The 20,566-nt window shown below is 33.1% G+C and overlaps 1 protein-coding gene across 1 annotated transcript; it reads left to right on the top strand.

The window, feature by feature from the left end:
- The first annotated feature begins 7,676 nt into the window (after nucleotides 1-7,676).
- On the top strand, nucleotides 7,677-19,905 carry LOC142353399 (uncharacterized). Its single transcript, XM_075405633.1, has 6 exons — nucleotides 7,677-7,847; nucleotides 12,375-12,487; nucleotides 14,453-14,694; nucleotides 15,146-15,269; nucleotides 16,597-16,680; nucleotides 19,694-19,905. The coding sequence occupies exons 1-6, from the start codon at nucleotides 7,768-7,770 to the stop codon at nucleotides 19,903-19,905; spliced, it is 855 nt and encodes a 284-aa protein (XP_075261748.1). The 5' UTR covers nucleotides 7,677-7,767.
- Nucleotides 19,906-20,566: the final 661 nt, after the last annotated feature.

The raw sequence follows: 20,566 nt of genomic DNA, 5'->3' as shown, positions 1-20,566 counted from the left end.
TGGGTATTTCTGTACTTAAAACTATTCTTATTACAACTCGTTCCTAAGGTGGAATATTGAGGTACCATAGTTTCAACAAAACTAAGCTTTTTATTTACTTCGTTCTTCTGATCGCATAGTCTAAGAATTACCACCTTAATATCCAGATCTGTATTAAAACAATAAAGTTCAATGAAAAATGACATTGATCTGGACTGGCTCCCTAGGAGCCAACGAATTGATTTCAGAGGTAAATGGTAAACGATTTGCTTCATGAGCACAAAATTTTACATAACAAAAAAACAAAGATGCTCGTTTATGAGCATTCGGAAATGATGTTCCGACCCAAGCTCACCTAAATTTTTGACTTAATTGTCAACCACATGAAGAGATAATCCAAAATAGATGTTTGAGTTTTAAAAAAAATCTTCACTCACAAAAAATACTAATTGAGTTACATAATGCCCTGCCTCACTACAGCGCTCACGAGATCTGCCATCATAAAGATTACGAGAACAAAAAGTACAAACAACAAATTAAGCGAAAACAAGTTTCACGGCAAAACTCAATATCTAATTTTAAAAGCTCCAGTAACAACGTCAAAATTCTATCATATAAAACTTTAACTACATAAATTTTCTTTGTCCTAACTAACAAGCAGATGGGACTTTTCCTTAAAGAGACGACAAAAAGGAGAAATAACAAAGCGAAGTTCAAAAAATAATCAACTTTTTTTGAAACAAATAATTTCAAACGTCTTAAAAGACATTAGCTTTAACGATAGAAATTCTGAGAAGTTTACTAAAAAGGTATTACGAAAACAATAGAACCCGTTTTTAGTTAGACTGAGCCATCGAAACGGTCTAAAGATGCAGAAAACCAAGAAAAGGTATTACGAAAACAATAGAACCCGTTTTTAGTTAGACTGAGCCATCGAAACGGTCTAAAGATGCAGAAAACCAAGAAATACAAACAATTTGCAAAATCACTATCTATTGAAGCCATTAAAATAGTTAGCTAATATCTGAATTTTGGTTTTTTTAATTCAATAATAGTTTCAAATATTAATTATACTAATTCACCTGAAATTAAACAGAACAATCAATTAAGTTCATTTGAGCCTCATTTAATAATCATTGAGATCTGTTACCACGCAAATATGGTTAAAGAAGAGAAAAAGAAAAAAAACACAAATACTGACCAGTCACAAATCTTTTATGAAAACGCATATTGTCCAACAACTAAAAAATCAGATACGATATAATATGAATAGACACGTTAAATTTTGAATTACCAGGAATTTTATACGACTTCTCAATGATGAGAAAAAGATACAAATTGACGAAAAGAATAACAGAAACTGAATTTTAAAAAAAAACTGTTGAAAACGAATAGTATCATAACCTTTAAGACTATTCGCTTTAAACTGACAGCATTCATCCAACCCTCAATTAGAAATTTAGCAGAGCTCTCAGCATTCTACGACTACAAAAAAAAACAAAAAAAGTCAAAAAAGCAATCTCAAAACATTTAAGAGAGAAAAGTGTCAAAGCTTTTAAAAAATGACCTCTTCTGTTAGAACTTTTCTGTTTTCAATAAATTTTCAACGGTAATTTCATTCTTCTTTTTTAAGCATATGAGGTCAAAAAATCATCAGGGAAAATCAGATATCTTAAAACCACGAAATTTTGTAGAAAAACCCGTAGTCTCAATGCCAATAAATTCAAAATCTTTAATCGGAAGTCAATAAATAGGCTAAGTTATGCCACAATGAGAGAACAATGATTTTTCTCATTCATAAATTATCGCGAAAACATCAAAATAATTCCTATGGCTATGAAAACAACAACAAATACAGGCAAAAATCGAAAATAAGTAGACAAGTGCTAGAAGAAAATGTCGAAGCCATTTAAACAATAAGCTTTTCTTTGAAAATTTTATCAATGATCCATTGAATGTCTTCTCTAAACCAACGGAAACCATCAATATGAGAATGATGTGGTGAGATTTCAAAAGGAGCTTAAAGTGTTGAAAATATCCAAAAATTGAAAAAAAATTATGAAAATTCGTGGCATCCAAGTCGTAAAACAACAGTTACAAGACAAAAACGCCAACCAGATTAATTGTGAATGAATTAGACATGAAGGTGGCCCTTTCACCGCTGAGAATGACTTATGATTCATTATAATTTAATAAAAAATTTAAGATCGGTTAATGTTCGAACGAAAAATTCGATAATTTTTTTAAAACTCTCAACAACTGTTCGCTGTCCCTCAAAGCACTAGATAGTTTCAGTTAAAGCTAATCAAGAATCCTATTGAGGTTTTTAGTAAAAGAATCTATGCCGTGGACTACAAAAATTTACCAAAATCTCTAAACGAATATCAAAATCTGAATAGATTTTACAAAAACTTAGAGTCGAAGCCAAAGAAAACCAGCGATTTGTTGAAAACCAATTTTTGGTTCATTTGAAATCAATGTTTGTAAATGAGGTTTGTCATTAAAGGAATACGAAAAGTGACTAGTCCCTGAGTAACTTAGAAAAAATATAAAAGTTTGAAAACTTTCTCAAAAACAGCTCTTAAATCGAATTCGAATTTTTTTATAGTAAAATTCCCTATGAGCCTTTTTTCGAATTTTATCGCCTTCCGTCTATTAGGAGCACATACTTGATTCCTTTCGTCGCATGGAATTTAATTTTTAGATATTTTTTAAAGAAAAATATTAATTTGACAAAATTTGCGCTCTAAGTGAAAAAAATTAAGCCAAAAATTCTGAGTCCACGCAAACCTTTTAACATCGATAACTCCTCAAAAAACAAAGTTCGAAAAAAAAACTTCTTAATTTCGAACTCCACGCAGGATGATCTCTTTAATTATACCACTCACTTTTCTCTACGTTGAAAATATCAATCGGCCAAAAATCACTAAACAAAGTCACCCATTTGAGTATATACTTCCTCCCACTCACAAGTGGGGTCTGAACAAAAAACTATAGCAAACAAAGTGTTAAAATAAGTGTTTAAATTTTTTTTTAAATTTTCTTTTACTAAAACAGTGTTTGCAACTTCTACAAAAATTTTTCACAATTTTTCACAATCTAAGAAGTTTACAATTTAACGTTTTGTTTTGAGTATGTTGCGTATGCTTCGGGGCGTCGGATATTAGGTAAAAGCTCGACTAAGCGCAGCTAAATTTGTAAGCAATTATCCCTAGCCGTAAACTAAATTTTTGTAGGCAAAAATCAGTTCAAACACATACATAAGTCACCTCGATCCCCGCTAGGTGCTATATTGTGTTCAAGTGTCCCGTACAATTGTCCTTATGTGAAAAAAATTGAACAAACATATGAATAAAAAACTCTTTTTCAATTTTACATCATTTCTATAATCTCTAGTGAATAACCAAAAAGTAGGTTTTTGTTGAAAGATACTGCGGAAACAGTAAAACATTAAAATATTTTTTAGTCACAGATTTTAGTTTTAACTTACAAGTGGACGAAACGAACAACAAAAACTGAAAAATTAAAGAAAATTAAAATACTTTAAAATAGAAAACGAATATTATCATAACCTTTGAGAATTTTTGCTATAAAATGACATCATTAAGCAACATCTTTTATTCAATTCTCAACTAGAAGTTTATGAATGAAACTTCTCAGCATTTTTGCGTCTACATAAAGAATAAAAAACAGGCGAAAAAAAAAACAAACTAAAAAAAACAGAGAAAAAAAAATATATTAAAAAATAAGCTTTTCATTAAAAACTTTCAATTAGTTTACTAACATCAATGGGATTCTTCTTCTTTGTATCAAAATTCATTCAAAAAATCAACAAATATGAATTCAAAAAATCAACAAACAAAAATTCTTTCAAAAAATCAACAAACAAAAAACAACGAAACCCGTAGTATAAACTCCATTAATCTCAAAAGAGTTTAACCGAAGTCAATAAATATGCAAAATTATGCCTCGATGGGAGGACAATGATGATTGTCATTCGTAAGTCATCAATAAGACATCACAATATGTCTTATGACTATGAAAACAACAACATATACAGGCAAAAATCAAAATTTCAGTAAAGAAGTGAAAGAAGAAAATGTCGAAGCCATTTAAACAATAATTTTTTACTCTGAAAACTTTATCAAGGATCCATTGAACATCTTCTCTAAGCCAATGGGAACCATCAATATTAGGATAAAGTGATGAGACTTCAAAAGGAGCTAAAATTGTGAAAAGTATCCAAAAACTGAAAAAAAAATATGACAACTCTTGGAATCGAAGTCATAAAACCAATAGTTACAAGACAGAACCGCTAACCAGATAAATTTTGAATTGAGTGGACTTGGAGGGGTTCTTCACTGCTGAGAATGACTTATAGTTCAAAAACCAAGTTTAAGATCGGTTAATGTCCAAAAAAAATTCAATAATTTATTTTTAAACTCTCAACAACTGTTCGCTGTCCCCTCAAAGCACTAGATAGGTTCACTTAATGCTAATAAGGAAGCCTATTGAAGCCTTTCAGTTAAGGAATATATGCCAGAGAACTTCAAATATTTAGAAAAAAACTAATAAAAAAACAAAATTTTAATAAAATTTACGGAAACTCGCAGTCAATGCCAAAAAAATGAGCGATTCGTTAAAAACGATTTTTTTTATTTATTTGACATCATTAGTTTGCAAATGAGGTTTGTCATAAACGGAAACTTGATATGAACAACGTCTAGTCTACGAGTGACAGATATGAATATAAAGTATGAAACTGTTTCTAAAAAAAAACAAATCTCAAATCGAATTTGAGTTTTATGAGAGTAAACTTTCCTATGAGACCAGAAACAGAATTTTGAATTTTTTGGCGCCTTTCGTCTTTTAGGAACACATAATTCGTAGCATACGTAGAATACGTAGAATACGTTTGTAGCATGTTTTGAATTAATATTTTAATAGAAAATATCTTTATTTGAGCAAAAATCACGCTAAATGTGAACAAAATCATGCCAAATATCTCCTGTCTACACAAAACTTTGAAATTCGATAACTCCTCACAAAAAATACACAGAAACCGAGAAGCTGTTTAAAGATACCAGTCACGTTTCTCATCGATCGGCCAAAATTGGCGGAAAAAAAACACAATGGAGTATATAGTTCTTCCCCCACAAAAGGGGTCGGAACAAAAAGTTATACCAAAAAGTGTTAGCTGGCTTTGAAAAAAAATTGAATATTTTTTACTAAAACAATCTTTGTAAAGATCACTTCAATCTCCAATTGATGCTGTAATGTTTTCAAGAGTCCTTGACAAATGTCTTAACGCGAAAAAAGTTGATGAACCACATGTATAAAAAGCTATTTTCAAATTTTACACCATTGACATATCCCCTCTTGAATACACGAAAAAAATGTTTTCGGTATAAGTTTCTGCTGAAAAACAAAAAAAAAACAGAAATTTGTTTTAAAGTAATATATCCTTAATAGTTTAGAGCTATGTGGCGCAGTTAACTTTGAGAAAAAACGTCGACATAGCAGTGGGACATTATGTCTACCATCGGTTGTTTTCAGCTCGAAAAATGCTGATGACTTTGAGATAGATTTAAACTGAAAAGCTAACAATTGCAATATTAAAGAACCGTTTTCTGTATTTTTTTCTTTATCTTGTTAAGAAGATCGTCAGGATAAGTTTATCACTTTATAGCGTCAAGCGTATTTTGATGCTAGGAGTTTTACAAAACCTTCTGTATTGGTGAACAATATTTGACTCTGCTGAAAAACTAACTATGTGCATTGTGACCCCTGTAATGTAACTGACTTTTTTTGAATATTTGAATTAGTATTCATAACCACGAGGCAGGATTTGACCAGTAAATTGATAATACAAATTTATAAAAACACTTTTGGAGGAACTCTTTCAAAAAAGAAAATACTCTACACAGGTCTGAAATTCTCGCCTCCTGTACGTCAACAACCGATGATTCCACATCGTCGTTTGTCATTTACTTCTATGATATTGCACGTGAAACTAAATTAGATTCAATAATCATTGTGGAAAACAAATGCGTTGAAAATTTGTAAGTTTAGCGGTTTATAACGCTGATTCTTTTTTAAAATTCACCGTTCAGCTGTAAAAAAAATAGCTTAACGCTGCCAACAGAAAGCGGGTTAAGTAGAAAATCGACCATTAGAGGGCGCAAATCTTCACAGCAAATACAGTACTTTTTGACTTGACGTGTTGCGCTGTTTTTTTTGGTGAATATGATTGTTCTCACCATTTTCACAGATAAAATGGCAACTTTTGGGGGAAACTAAACCAAAAAGTTATCGATATTTTAGACTGCCCATAGTTTGGGGATCTCTGACAATAAGTTTGATTAATTTGAATAATTCCATGCTCCGGTTGAGTCCACATTTCTGAAAAAACTTTTTTTGATTACATTCAACTAAGGAAAGATTAAAATCTAGTTTTTTTTCTAGGGAAGCTAGATCAGAAATTCTGGATGTTTTAGACTTCCCATACCAAGGGGATATCTGACTATGAGTTTAAATTTAAGGGAAGGTTAGATTTTACAAGTCAAAAGATATTACACATATATACAAGTAGTATTTGTTGATCAAAATTTAATTTTTGTCCTCTAATTTTATTACAATGAAAGATTTGTTCAAACTCAAGTATGTCTGCTCGATAAACGGAAGATCTTTGATCAGAATTTCCTCTCAACCTTGATAAATCGTAAAATGATATCTGGTCTTGTTTTATTGCTGTCATTACTCCCTTTTCATCTTTTCCCCTACATTATTCTTTTCAATCCTCTGATTAACAAGGTGAAGCGATTATTTACTATGACATTGAAAGACATTTTTCTAATACTGATGTCACAATGAAAGCTGGCAATTGAAGTTTTCTCGAACGTTCGATCGTAGCCCAACTAATTTCATTTTTTTGGATACAAAATTGACCGGGCTGTTTTGAATAGTCTTGTATCGATTTGAAGTGTAACAATGAAAAAATTGGTAACTTTTATTATTTTTTTATTAAATAACCAAATCGTTTACAGATGTTTATAATATTGCGATTTCACATAAAAATTGCTAGTTTTTTTCAATTTTAACTTAAATTGATTGCGACATTTTCCTATTATTTTCCTATAAGTTATTAATTACTCCTTATTTGAAATCAGTCCGTTTAAATTGAAGTAAATTGGGTCATTATATGAAAAAAAATCATACTTTTGTTTATTAATAATTTTTTGTTGTAAACACTGTTTGTGGACACATGTATAAAAACAAGTGTTATTGTCACATATTTTCTCAGCTTTCATTGAGATCAGAAGCATCAATTGTTTTCCGATTGCTTTTTGTTGATCGTTGATTGACAAGGTGAAGTGATCAGTCACGTGACACTGAATGACGTTTTGGTTGCCTGGAAATGAACAACACTTTCAAAACATGTAATTTGCATCTTCTCAACCAAATCGACTCCATTCATAAAATAATCCTTAAAACGGGTCACCCGTGAGACCAAACAAACACGCGAAGCGGACTTCCATTGTTATAAATCCATAACCATTACTAGGTTATTACAAAGTAAATCTTTCAGGCGGCATAAAATTGTAAAACATGTTTATTCACTGTTCAGTAATCCTCTTAAATGAGTCATAACAGCTGCGCAAAACAGTTGTCATAACCAAAAAAATTCACTCCTTTATGGCATAAAACCAGTGCTGGTTTTGCTTATTTTGGAAAAATTTTTTATGGAAAACCTTGATCAGCTGGTTGATTTGGACTTGAGAAGACGACATGCCTTTTGATTATGACACTTCGGTCAAACACGAAGAAATCGTGTCAAAGTTCGACGCCGCTAAACGAGATAATAAAAGGTTAGATGGGCTTTCCCGTTTTCTCTTTCGTTTTCGATTTCAGACTGCTATCTTTTTAACTTACCCAAAAATTTGAGAAGAGGTTTAAAGCGGTTCATAGACCGCCGAATCCACCGCAAGATTTTTTTTTATTAGTGGTTATCATCTAGACTAATAAGAGGTGAGACCAGCCATTAAGGAAACAAAAGGTTATTTGATGAAAACTATTCAAAATGAAATATGATAGCCGAATAAAAAAGTCAATATTTTAGCTATATTTAATGGAACATTCAAAATTATCCTTGCTTTCCAACACTCTAGGTGATTTTTTCTAACCCCGTTTAACTGAGATTATTGAAAGTTTTAAAAGATTCGCCAAAACATAGTCTTAGGAAATATTTTTGAAAGTTTGTTATCAGAATAAAAAGGAAATTGAATAAGAAGTTCAGTGATTTGAATGAAAAAACGAGATAGGTTTCCATTTCCGAGCTTAGTGGGTAAATATTATTTGCACCTCCCCGACGCGCGTGGCACTTTTTCATATAACAGTTTTCTATGTAATGACACGTGCTCCGTAAATGGTGGTGCATAATGTACTGGGGTACACAACCGGAAAAAATCCGCAAAGTTTTTGTTTTTTTTTATTTAAATTTTTAATAATTTCATTCTGCGAGAAAAAAGTCTTTCTGCAAAAAGACTAGTCAAGGCTTGAGACTGTTTTGGAGTTGTTTCTCAACATACATGGATAAATTTTTCCGGGAAAAAAACATTTTCTATTCAAAACTGTAGCGTTTGACCTTGATTTTCGAATCAGATAATACCTCCTAATTCAAATACCTCCCATAAGTTATCAATAAAGCAAAAACGAGCTATTACGAAAATTTTCTGCAATCGGTTTCAATTGAGCACAATATTGTGTCGATGAGTCAAACCCTATATTAAGTTGAAAATAAAAATTTGCAATTTTTAATAAAAAAGTTGCATTTTTTAAAAAAAAAATGAAATAATTTTTAATTGCTCTCAATCGGTGTTTGCTGCAATTATTTTAGTCCTGTGCTCTCCTCTCTCCTTTGCGATTATTTGGTTGAAGGATTTCTCATCTGACCCATTTGACTTTTAGACCTCAAAAACAGGATAAACAGGTAGAGCTCAGAGGGCACTAAGTGACCGAGCAGCTGACTTAGAGCCTTACACCGTGCTAGTCTCTTAATATGGAATTGATTGAAACTTTTTTGAGGCAAAAATTTCACGGTTTGAAACGCAGTTTTTTTGTCTTAAAAGTTTAACCCCTCATTACTCCCACGCCCGTCCCCCTTCCGAAACCCCCGCCCACTCTCCAACCTGGCGAATTGAACACCCCTGTCGTCCAGCTCTCCCGCAACCCTACCCCCTTCGTTTGAGCCCCTTCCCACTCCGCTCAGCCGCACCCCCCCCCCCCCCCCCCAGTTCCAGCGAAGCCAACAGCTCACCGGTTGTTTGACAGCAATTCGCCCGACGTCAGTGGTTTTTGTCACAAACATTTGCAAACAGGTCTGAACTTTTTTATCCATTATCGTTAGAGGTCGACCCTGTACGAAAATTTTTACCGCACACCATCATTCACAGCATGAAATTTAGAAATAATAAAATTGATTTAAGCTCCGAGAAATAGATGGGAAAATAACTCACATTGCTAAATTAAACAGAGATCAACCGGAACGAACTCTTCCTATTGTTTGCAAACGTACCATCATCCAGTTTGCAAATATTGAATTCTCGTGGGGTAATTTGCAAATAATTTCAAATTTGGCATTACCCGGGCCGAGGTGTCAACGCTAAAAAACGCGAAATTATATCAGATTGGCGTTGAATGCGTTGAATTTATGTAAGATCTACGCTTGAGCGTAGATCTTACATAAATTCAACGCATTCAACGCCAATCTTACATAATTTTGCGTTGAATTTTGGCGTAGATCTTACATATTTAGCGTTGAATTTTAGCGTAGATCTTACATATTTAGCGTTGAATTTAGCGTAGATCTTACATAAATTCAACGCATTCAACGCCAATCTTACATAATTTTGCGTTGAATTTTGGCGTAGATCTTACATATTTAGCGTTGAATTTTAGCGTAGATCTTTCATATTTAGCGTTGAATTTAGCGTAGACCTTACATAAATTCAACGCATTCAACGCCAATCTTACATATTTTGCGTTGAAATTTGGCGTAGATCTTACATATTTAGCGTTGAATTTTAGCGTAGATCTTACATATTTAGCGTTGAATTTAGCGTAGATCTTACATAAATTCAACGCATTCAACGCCAATCTTACATAATTTTGCGTTGAATTTTGGCGTAGATCTTACATATTTAGCGTTGAATTTTAGCGTAGATCTTACATATTTAGCGTTGAATTTAGCGTCGATCTTATATAAATTCAACGCATTCAACGCCAAACTTACATATTTTGCGTTAAAATTTGGCGTAGATCTTACATATTAAGCGTTGAATTTTAGCGTAGATCTTACATATTTAGCGTTGAATTTAGCGTAGATCTTACATATTTATCGTTGAATTTAGCGTAGATCTTAAATAAATTCAACGCATTCAACGCCGATCTTACATATTTTGCGTTAAAATTTGGCGTAGATCTTACATATTTAGCGTTGAATTTAGCGTAGATCTTACATAATTTCAACGCATTCAACGCCAATCTTACATAATTTTAAGTTGAATTTTGGCGTAGACCTTACATATTTAGCGTTGAATTTTAGCGTAGATCTTACATATTTAGCGTTGAATTTAGCGTAGACCTTACATAAATTCAACACATTCAACGCCAATCTTACATATTTTGCGTTGAACTTTTGCCTAGATCTTACATATTTAGCGTTGAATTGTAGCGTAGATCTTACATATTTAGCGTTAAATTTAGCGTAGATCTTACATAATTTCAACGCTTCCAACACCAATCTTACATATTTTGCGTTGAATTTTGGCTTAGATCTTAAAAGTTTAAGGTTGAATTTTTTGAATTCTATTTCAGACCACTTTATGATTTCAAAAGTTTTTCAAGTTTTTTTCAAAAAGTCAATTTTTTCACTGTTTCGACCCCGATACTTCACAGGTGAGAAAAGCGAAGTCAGCAAAAAAACCACTTTTTAGTGCTCTTTTATATTGCAAAATCAATTTGAGACCATTTTACGATTTCAAAACTTTTCCAAGTTTTTTTTCGAAAAATCAATTTCACTGTTTCGACCCCTATGCTGCAAAGGTGAGAAACGTGAAGTCAGAGAAAAATCATTTGTTAGTGCTCTTTTGTAGTGCAAAATCCAATTGAGACCATTTTACAATTTCAAATTTTTCAAGTTTTTTTTCAAAAAGTTAAATTTTTAACTGTTTCGATCCTATACTGCACAGGTGAGAAAAATCACTTTTTAGTGCTCTTTTACAGTGCAAAATTCGTTTCAGACCATTTTACGATTTCAAAACTTTTTCAAGTTTTTTTTTCGAAAAATTAATTTTTTCACTATTTCGAACCCTATACTCCAAAGGTGAGTAACAAGAAGTCAGAAAAAATCTTTTTTAGTGCCCTTTTATAGTGCAAAATCCAATTCAGACCATTTGAAGATTTCAAATTTTTAAAGTTTTTTTTTCGAAAAATTAAATTTTTTACTGTTTCGACCCCTATAATGCACAATTGAGAAAAATGAAGTCAACATAAAATAACCATTTGCTCTCTTACGGTGCAAAAACCATTTCAAACCATCTTAGGGATTCAAATTTTTTTCAAAAATTAAAAAAAAAATTTAAATTTTCCCAGTACTTCTCACATGATAAATGCGTTGAATACGTTGAAATTATGTAAGATCTCGGCTAAATTCAACGAAAAATATGTAAGATCTAGGCTAAATTCAACGAAATATATGCAAGTTCTACGCTAAATTCAATGCAAAATATGTAAGGTCTACGCTAATATCAACGCAAAATATGTAAGATCTACGCTAAATTCAACGCAAAATATGTAAGATCTACGCTTTATAAGGATTGCGGCTCTTACTGAAACCAAGGTACGGTGGCGCAATGGTAGAAAAGGCGACAAGTAAACAGGAGATCAATGGTTCGAGTCCCATACCCAGAGTTCTACTCGTTGTTTTTTTGTGAGATCAACGCTAAATTCAACGCAAAAATATGTAAGATCTACGCTAAATTCAACGCTAAATATGTAAGATCTACGCTAATTTCAACGCTAAATATGTAAGATCAGCGGCAACTAGCGTTGACAAGTTGGAAAATTCACCGCCATTTCTTACATAATTTTGCGCTGAATGAGTTGAATTTTTGTCTTTAAATTCAACGCATTCAACGCAAAATTATGTAAGAAAATTGCGGTGAATTTTCCGACTTGTCAACGCTAGTTGCCGCTGATCTTACATAATTTTGGCCAAATTTCTCGGCCCGGGTATCGAGCAAACATTTGCAAAGAGCTGCAAGTTTGGCATTAGCTTTGGACTAGGGAATTATTAACGAATCATTAACCTACCCAATATTGTTGTTTTGTTTCAGAGTTGAGAATCGGTTCGCAGTGCTGTCTAAACACCTGAGCAGATGTAAGCACGACAAGGAACATGCATTCAGAAACGAAATCAGACAGTTCTCTAAACAATATGCCTACCTAGGTGAGAAAACTATTGTTTAGTTTGTTTTGGAGTGGGCGATCTGTTCAGACATTTCCTTTCTTTGGATATGATCCAAATTCACAGTTGCATAAATCTTGATCATGTTTAACAACGTGGCGTCATCTACAAAATCAAAGTTCAATTTAAACTTTAAGCAGTCGATGCATTTCCCTTATATCATCATTCAATTCTCTGGGCCGCATTTTTTGTATATAACTCAATCTTTGAGCAATCGTCAACACTTTTTTGATACCGAAGTCTGCCCGTACCGAACTCCAAGTACGAATCAGTACTGGGCACGTCTAAATGAAATTCTTTATCAGTACGGATTCGTGCACTGATTCATGTCAATTTTTTTACGTGCCAAACGTGCGTTCATGCTGATTCTACAATTGTCAGACTTGGGCCAAGTGCAAAAATAACGTTCAGTACGGGGATCGAACCCGCGATCTACCTCTCCCTAGACGTTTGTTCTCCTTACTCCGCCTCCATGTCTGTTGAAATTATGCCTTTTGCGCCGTTAATACGCTTGAAAGAAGAAATTTTTAGGCGAGGAAAGCGAGCAAAAAATATTACATGGTAACTTGCATTTAGAATTAATTGCCCAGTACTGATTTACACTTCAAGTTCGGTATGGGTGAAAACAAACCCGGGATATTTTCCGTTTGTGCCCCCCAGTACGTTATACCACCCCCCAGTACGTGATAACCCTCCCCACTACAGAGCACGTGGCATTACATAGTAGTTCATTATGTAAAAATATGGAACGTGCGTCTGGGGGCTACAAAATTATGTACCCGGATTGCTCATCATACAAAATTTTTAGTAGTCAAACTAGGTCACATATGATTCCTAATAATCATGCTAGGTCATATATGATTTTTGTTTTTTCTTGGATCTTTTCCGTTTCTGCCCCCCCCCAGCTTAGCGGGTGCATATTATTTGCACCCCCAAGACGCACGTGCCATATTCTTACATAATGATTTACTATGTAATGGCACGTGCTCTGTAACTCGGGGGCGCATAACGTACTCTGGGGGCATAATCAGAAAAGATCCGATTTATTAGTATTCATACAAGGATCATACAGAAGTTCAAACTTAACCTTAAAATGCTTAAATCATTGCGCTCTAAACTACTGATGCCAAAAAACCTCGATTAATGCAGCCATACCTTAAGAATATAACTTCCTAGTAGTCATACAACCATCATATATGATTTCTTAGTAGCCATACAACCATCATATATGAATTCTTAATTGCCATACAAGGATCATATATGATTTCTTAGTAGTCATATATTGATCATAAATGTTTTCATTCAAATCATAGATAGTTATGTAGCAGCTTCAATTGGTCGGCTATTAGTTTTCGAATGCTCTCGATCTACGAGCAGTTTTATCTATCATTTATGATTTCTTTGTTTTGATACACGGATCATATATGATTTCTCAGTAGTCATACAAGAATCGTACCAGGAAATACGTTATGATTTGTATAACATCATGTATCATCCTTGTATGACTCCTAAGAAATGGTGTCCCGGGCACCCACTAATCTGGGGGGGGGGGACAAATGAAAAAGATCCCAAACCCGCTTATAGAGCGCTGTCCTTTTTGAGGTAATGTAACAAAACTGTAAGAAATGTAAAATACACAAATCGGCTGCGGTAATTTTAGTAGCAACACTGAAAATCAAAATATGCAAATTGGGAAACACAAAGATTTTGACTTCTGGACCCCTATTTGGACTTCTATAATGACCCCTCACTCCCCAATTATTATTACTCCCAGTTATTATGTTATTTTCAAAATTAACGTCACTTGTGTGTGTGGCCGGCGTTCGCATTTTTGTATTTTCAGGATTTTATGTATACTGAGAAATACTCTCCACGGAGTGGGGGGGGGGGGGGTCAATTTCAATTCCTTTCATTTATGTTAAATTAATGGATATAATTCTGTTCCAGAGAAGATTCCTGCACACGTACGCAGCCACCTAACAGAAAGCCAAATAGAATCCCTCCGAAACAACCAAAACTTACGCACAATGAATCCAGAACAGACTAACTTTTACCAGAGACTGGTCATTGCCAACAGATACCTGCCCAGACAGGATTCCAGACACTTGATGACAGATGACAGACTGGTCAAGTTTTCTTGCCATCAAAAAGTGGATGTTAAGTTCTTGGGGTCAGAGGGTGATGTGAAGGTATGCGCAAATGACAATCAACCTTTTTTCTCTCAAGACCTTGCAAAAATTGCAAGAACGATTATTTAGTCTTGTAAAATTCTTGCAAGACATTGATGGGTTGAAATTTGTTTTCTTATAGTTGAATTAAGTGGATCACCATGTAATGTATCAGTGAAGTATTAAATATATATTGTCGAAGTTGTTTATGAAACCAGGGATGACTTTTGTCTCAACTATTCAGTTAGGAATTCATTCATGAAGCAGAGACAGCTCAAATAGTATATAATCCAGTTGGATAGATTGAAGAAAATTTCAGGATAACTGTTTTTCAGTGACTATGATCATTGTCTTTTCAACCATTATTTTCTTCTCCTATAGCTTTTCTAAATTGGTAGCAAGCCGTGACAAAATAGAAATGTTTACAAAAATTAATAAAATATAGCTATAACTTATCTTTGTTTTTGTTTAGGCTGATCAGTATCTTAGACAACAATTAATACAACGGAGAATTCGAAACTGTCGCACCGCTTTAGCCCGGGCATCAAGCGAGGGCAATCAGCTATGCAACACATTGGATGACTACAAACTAAAAGGTAACAAAAGATAAAAATATGAATAAATTTTATGAAGTTCGTATTTAGTTTGATATTTTTGTTTAGATTTATTGAAAAATAATATAGTAGCCATTTTTCCAATTTGTATAGTTCCCAATTTCGTTGATCAGTAATTAGCTCATCGGACATATCGCTTATCTTTCAAATCTAGGCAAGACAAACAGAAAAAAAATAACTTATGCTAGTCGAGGCCGGACGGTTACCTTGCAGGAGTCTATCAGATTCTGACAGTTAGATAGTAATCTTCCAAAGTCTGGCAAAAAAAATATTCGAGCCAGATCCTGTCAGAAAACAATTTATCTGACAGCATCAGCCAGAAAATTGATTATCTGGCAGATTCTGCCAGACTAATGGCTATCTTGAAAGATTCTGACAGAAAAATGGTTATATTGCAAGATTCTGTAGCAATTAAAAGAGTTCGTTCAGATTGAGCTCAGACTCAATTGTTTGATCAGGTCTAATCTGCTCAAAATTGTCTCTCAAAAATTATTCCCAGTTCAGTTGCCTTGTCGTTTTGTGATAAAAAAGCACTAAAAATAGGAAAAATTTAGGCAATTTTTGATTTTAAAAAGTTGCTTCATATTGAGTTTTGCTGAGTTTCTTTTCCACAAGTTTTAAGGATTTTTTATTAAACGTAGAGTACAAGGTGTATTTATTTGATTCAAGCGTAACTTTTCCTTATTGCGTCACTTTTAAAATATGAAAAGATAGTTTAATTGATTATTGCAATAATACATCACAAGCTCAATTAGCGTTTTGATGTTGTTAAACATATTAAAAAGGGAAAAATAAATAAATAAATAAATAACAGAACTCCCGCAGCAAACTTGTTTCAGAAACTCTCGATGAAAAATTATTATCCGATAAGAATTTGGCAGAAAAATTGTTTTCTTGTGTTATCCGAAGGAATAGTTATCTTCTGAGAATCAAACATGGGTTCTTTCTAAGAATCTTGCAGAAAATGGTTGTCTTGTAGGAATCTGGCAGGAATCTGGCATTCTCGACAAGGGTAACCACAATTTGCAATTCGAACGGTACGGAACGAAAACCCGCATATCTTTGTTTTTTTTATTATTTAAAATGTTTCATTGTTTAAGATTCCGATTTGATCAAAACGATTGATAAGATAGTGTGGCTAGCTAAAAAACTCAAATTCAAATATTTTGTGTTTTCCTCATTAAATCATATTTGTCTAAGGACTGTTAAACTTCCTTCGTTGTTGATTCACATTGTTTGTTCGATTTTTCATTATTTTCTTACAGTCTTTTGAAATTCGTGACGTATTGCCTTCCATTTATTGTTTCAGGTTTCAGAGCGAAATCAGTAGATCTGCCCAAAACGCAGCTGCTTTTGGGTGAAAAACGATACAAAACTTTGGGATTGAAAACTGGTAAGATTGACTCGTTGCAAAAGGTATCGGCAAATTAATGCGCCAGCAAATAATTGTTATTATGAGTGAGACCTGTTGTACTAAATAGTCCCGCTTTCTGATTATTCAAACCTGCATCGCTGACTTTGCGTCTGCTAGCTTCTATACAGATTCAATACTTTTTCTAAAAGATAAACCATTTCGACCATTTTTAGAATAAGAAATTTGCATGAATTTTGAGGTTAGGTCTTTTGACAACAATATTTCCACTATTGTTGCCAAAAGAAATATTGTTGCCGAAATCCAATAGCAGTACCTTGATACGATAATTCATACACTGTCACCAGAACGCCAAAAGACTGGGTAACGAAAACAATAATCTGGACATAGTTTCTTCTACAAGAGGGCCACACGACAAACAATTTGATCAATAAATTCAATACTGTACCTCCCCGGGTCGAGATCAAATGGTCAACTTGAATGAAATTGCAAGTTTCTTGCAAAAGATGGTTAACTTGTAAGGATTTGCAAGTTTCTTGCAAAAGTTGGTTAGATTGTAAGAACTTGCAAGTCGAATGGCTAAATTATGAGTTTCTTGCAAGTTCATTCCGGTTGAGCTCGATTCTTATTGGTTAATTCAATTTAACACTCATTCATTTACCGTAGAAATTCCGCGAGAGATAGTTGCTCAATTTGGATAACATCTTACAATGCAACATAGGTTGATAAATTGAATACTTCTCCATTTTATCAACTAACTCAAGAGGTCCTTTTGCAATTCAATTATTGAACAGTAGATCTTATATTGCCTTCTTCACTATTGCCTTTTAAAAAGTGTTCCTAAGAATCTATACTTTTTGTTTTACTTTAACTGAAGTTTCAAATTCATTTGTCAGATTTTTCTCGAAATAATTTTGTGACCCTTCATTTTTTTACCTAATTTTATTTCATAATTTCATCTCACACTTTCCAAATTCTATATTTTTAAAGCATCTCTTGACAATCATATCTTGCAACTTTTTATTGTTTTTTGCTAGAAAATAGGCAGAAAAATTACCTGGTAAAAACTTATATTCAAAAAAACATGTAAGAATTTACGTAAGTCAAATGCTTCAATTGCAAGAGCTCTGTGAGTCTCATGAATAACTTTCAAGAACCTTTCAGTCGAATGGTTAACTTGTAACAGCCTTGCAAGTCGAATGGTTAACTTGTAAGTACTTGCAAGTTTATGGAAGAAAAACTTTCAAGGCGATTCATCGCCTTGTAAGTTTTTACCATTTTTTGCATAGCCTTGTAAGATCTATCCAGTTCTAACAAGTTGGACATTCAGCCTCAGCCCGGGTCCTTTTGTTACCGTTTCTGTTTCAATTAGCTGTAAAAGCAACCAAGAAGCAGAAATGCCTTGAAGTATTTCAAACAAGTTAATTGTTTTATGTATATCATCTTTGATTTAGACTGCCCAATCAAAATTTTGGTAAAAAAGTCGAATTTGAATTTTGGAAAGGTTTAGGATGAACCATAAAAAAATGAAATTGGAGAAATTAGAAGAATAAGTGCCTTATCAATGTTCTATACCGATGTGAAATATCCGTGCAAATAATTTTCTTTAAAAGTTATGCAAGCAGCCGTATAAGTTTCTCCTCTAGGATGATTTGAACCCAGGAGTTCAATGGAAACATTCTATAAAACAGTTTTGCTTAATTTTTCTTATTGGCTAACAGTGCTAGACAAAAAGCTCTCAGCTAATTTTTGAGGTCGTAATATCAATCTAAAAAAATTCAAAATGAAAGAAGAAGAACATTAAAAAAACATATTAATTATTGTGATTTTAACAAGCTAATGATTTGAAAAATTAGCCCTGCTTCATTTTGGGCGGAAAGTAACAATTTTATACCACTAAACATTGCGTTCAATTGTTTTGAAATATTTGAAACATATATAAATGTCAAAAACTAAGCTTCAAGTTTCTGAGAAAATCGGGACCAAAGGCAGACTTTTTTGATAGCCCTTTCTCTGCTATCTTTTTAGTGGTTAAAAAAAATTAGTTACCTTTTGTTTTTGATTTTTTTTCTTTCGAGTTGTTAAAATTGGAAAAGCGTGAAAGATAGTAAGTTGTGTATCCTGTTCTAAAAATGTTAGAATTTTTTTCATGAATCAATCAGCGTCTTTAACTGTTTTACAGGCCTCTGCTTTAGTGTCTCCACGTTTTGTTTTCTGTATCAGTTTTTTTTTTCTAAATAATTGAAATTAGTCAAAAATATATAGAAAGATAAGTTCTGCTCAAAGCACTGGGATCAGGTACAAATATATAAATTTTCAATGGGACAAACCCTGACACAAGTGCCAATGACCTACATTTTTAGATACTCTTTTAGCGCAAATTCAAAAAAAAAAATAAGAAAAACCGTTTCAAATTTTTTAGCCCAATGTTGCAATGTTTGCTGTGATTGTTTAATTTTTTTGATCTGCTCGATATAAACAAAATAGAAAAACTATTCCTCTTTTTATAGTTTCCACTGAAATTTTGTGCTATTTTTGCAATACCAATGGAAGACTAAGTTGCACCTCCGATTTTCTATCTTCAACAGAGCTATCTTTACAAAACTTGTTCTCTGGTGTAACAAGCTTTCAATAAGTTTCTGACTAAGCAAAAAGTATGTAGGGTTTTTTCTTCTTCATTTACAATCATTCTTTGTTTACTAAGATTTCACATATAATAACAGTAACTTTTGGTTAGATTTCTTCAAACTTAAAATGAATTTTTATCATTGCTAAGAGTAATAAACTGGTATGGTTGGTTTGGATGGTTGCTGAAACTTTTCATACTGGACTACATTAATAGCTTCTCCTCGGGAGAGAGCGGACAGTCCTTTACAATTGATATCAATCATTATAATACTGTAGAGATAATGCGAATTGAGGGGTCATATTTTCCAGCGGGGTTTAATAAAAACAGCTACTTTTGTGGTTTAGACAACAAATTACCAATAAACCCTTTTTCCTGTAATAATTGTAATTTAATTTTATTCTTTAGACTTGGAAGACATCAGCATATCCGAGTTGAACAAATTTGTGGACTACTTTGATCACGTGAGAACAGGCAATGCCCGAAGGAGTGGGTCTCTGGAGCCCGAGAAACTGCCAGACTTGCCATCACAATTGACCTCAAAACAAACTGCGGAACAAAAAGAAATATCAATTATAGCAGCCAGATATAAACTCACAAATACAAAAAACATTTTTTGAATAGTTTTCTAAAAGTTTAACACTTTCTAAAAAGTTTTTTTTGCCTTAAATAGTTAGTTACTTGTCGGCTAAAAAAATTTATTGTGTTTCTTTGATTTTATTGGCTATCGAGCATATATTACGTTATGCTGCTATCGTTACGAAATGTGTTTTATTAAAAACATTATCATGTTGTGATAAAATTCCTCTTGCGAGTTTTCAAGGCATTTACTAGGTTGATGGCCAAAATGGGAAAAAATCGTGTTAATTTTATAGAAGTGCATGTCAGGACAAGAAAATTAATAAGGTAATGAGATACATAGTATAAAAAATATTGTTGTTCTTCATGAGCTGAACTTGTCAGCTACAAATTTTTGTTCATGAAAAGGTTTAAACGGCAGAACAAGTTTACCATCCGTACTCGACCTCGGAAAATTTTGCAAATTCCGGTTTCTATGGCGAAAAAATCCCCCGTAGCAGTGATTTGCTTTTTAAGCTCAAATTTACGGTATAATGCTCAATTCAGGCTGGTTGAAAATCAAAACAATTTGTTTTCCAAAATTTTTTCTATCGGCAACCGTACGCCAAACGATTGCTGTCAAACAAAAATTCGCATCAGTTTCCAGCTCTAAAAGTGAAACCACAGTTTACACGTATATTTCTCGTTCTCTTTCTGCTAGCC

The sequence above is a fragment of the Convolutriloba macropyga genome, chromosome 14, assembly GCF_964194025.1.
Source record: "Convolutriloba macropyga chromosome 14, txConMacr16.3, whole genome shotgun sequence".
NCBI classification, from domain to species: domain Eukaryota; kingdom Metazoa; phylum Xenacoelomorpha; order Acoela; family Convolutidae; genus Convolutriloba; species Convolutriloba macropyga.
The sequence above is the reverse complement of the archived record's forward strand: the minus strand, read 5'-3'. Positions and strand labels throughout refer to the sequence as shown.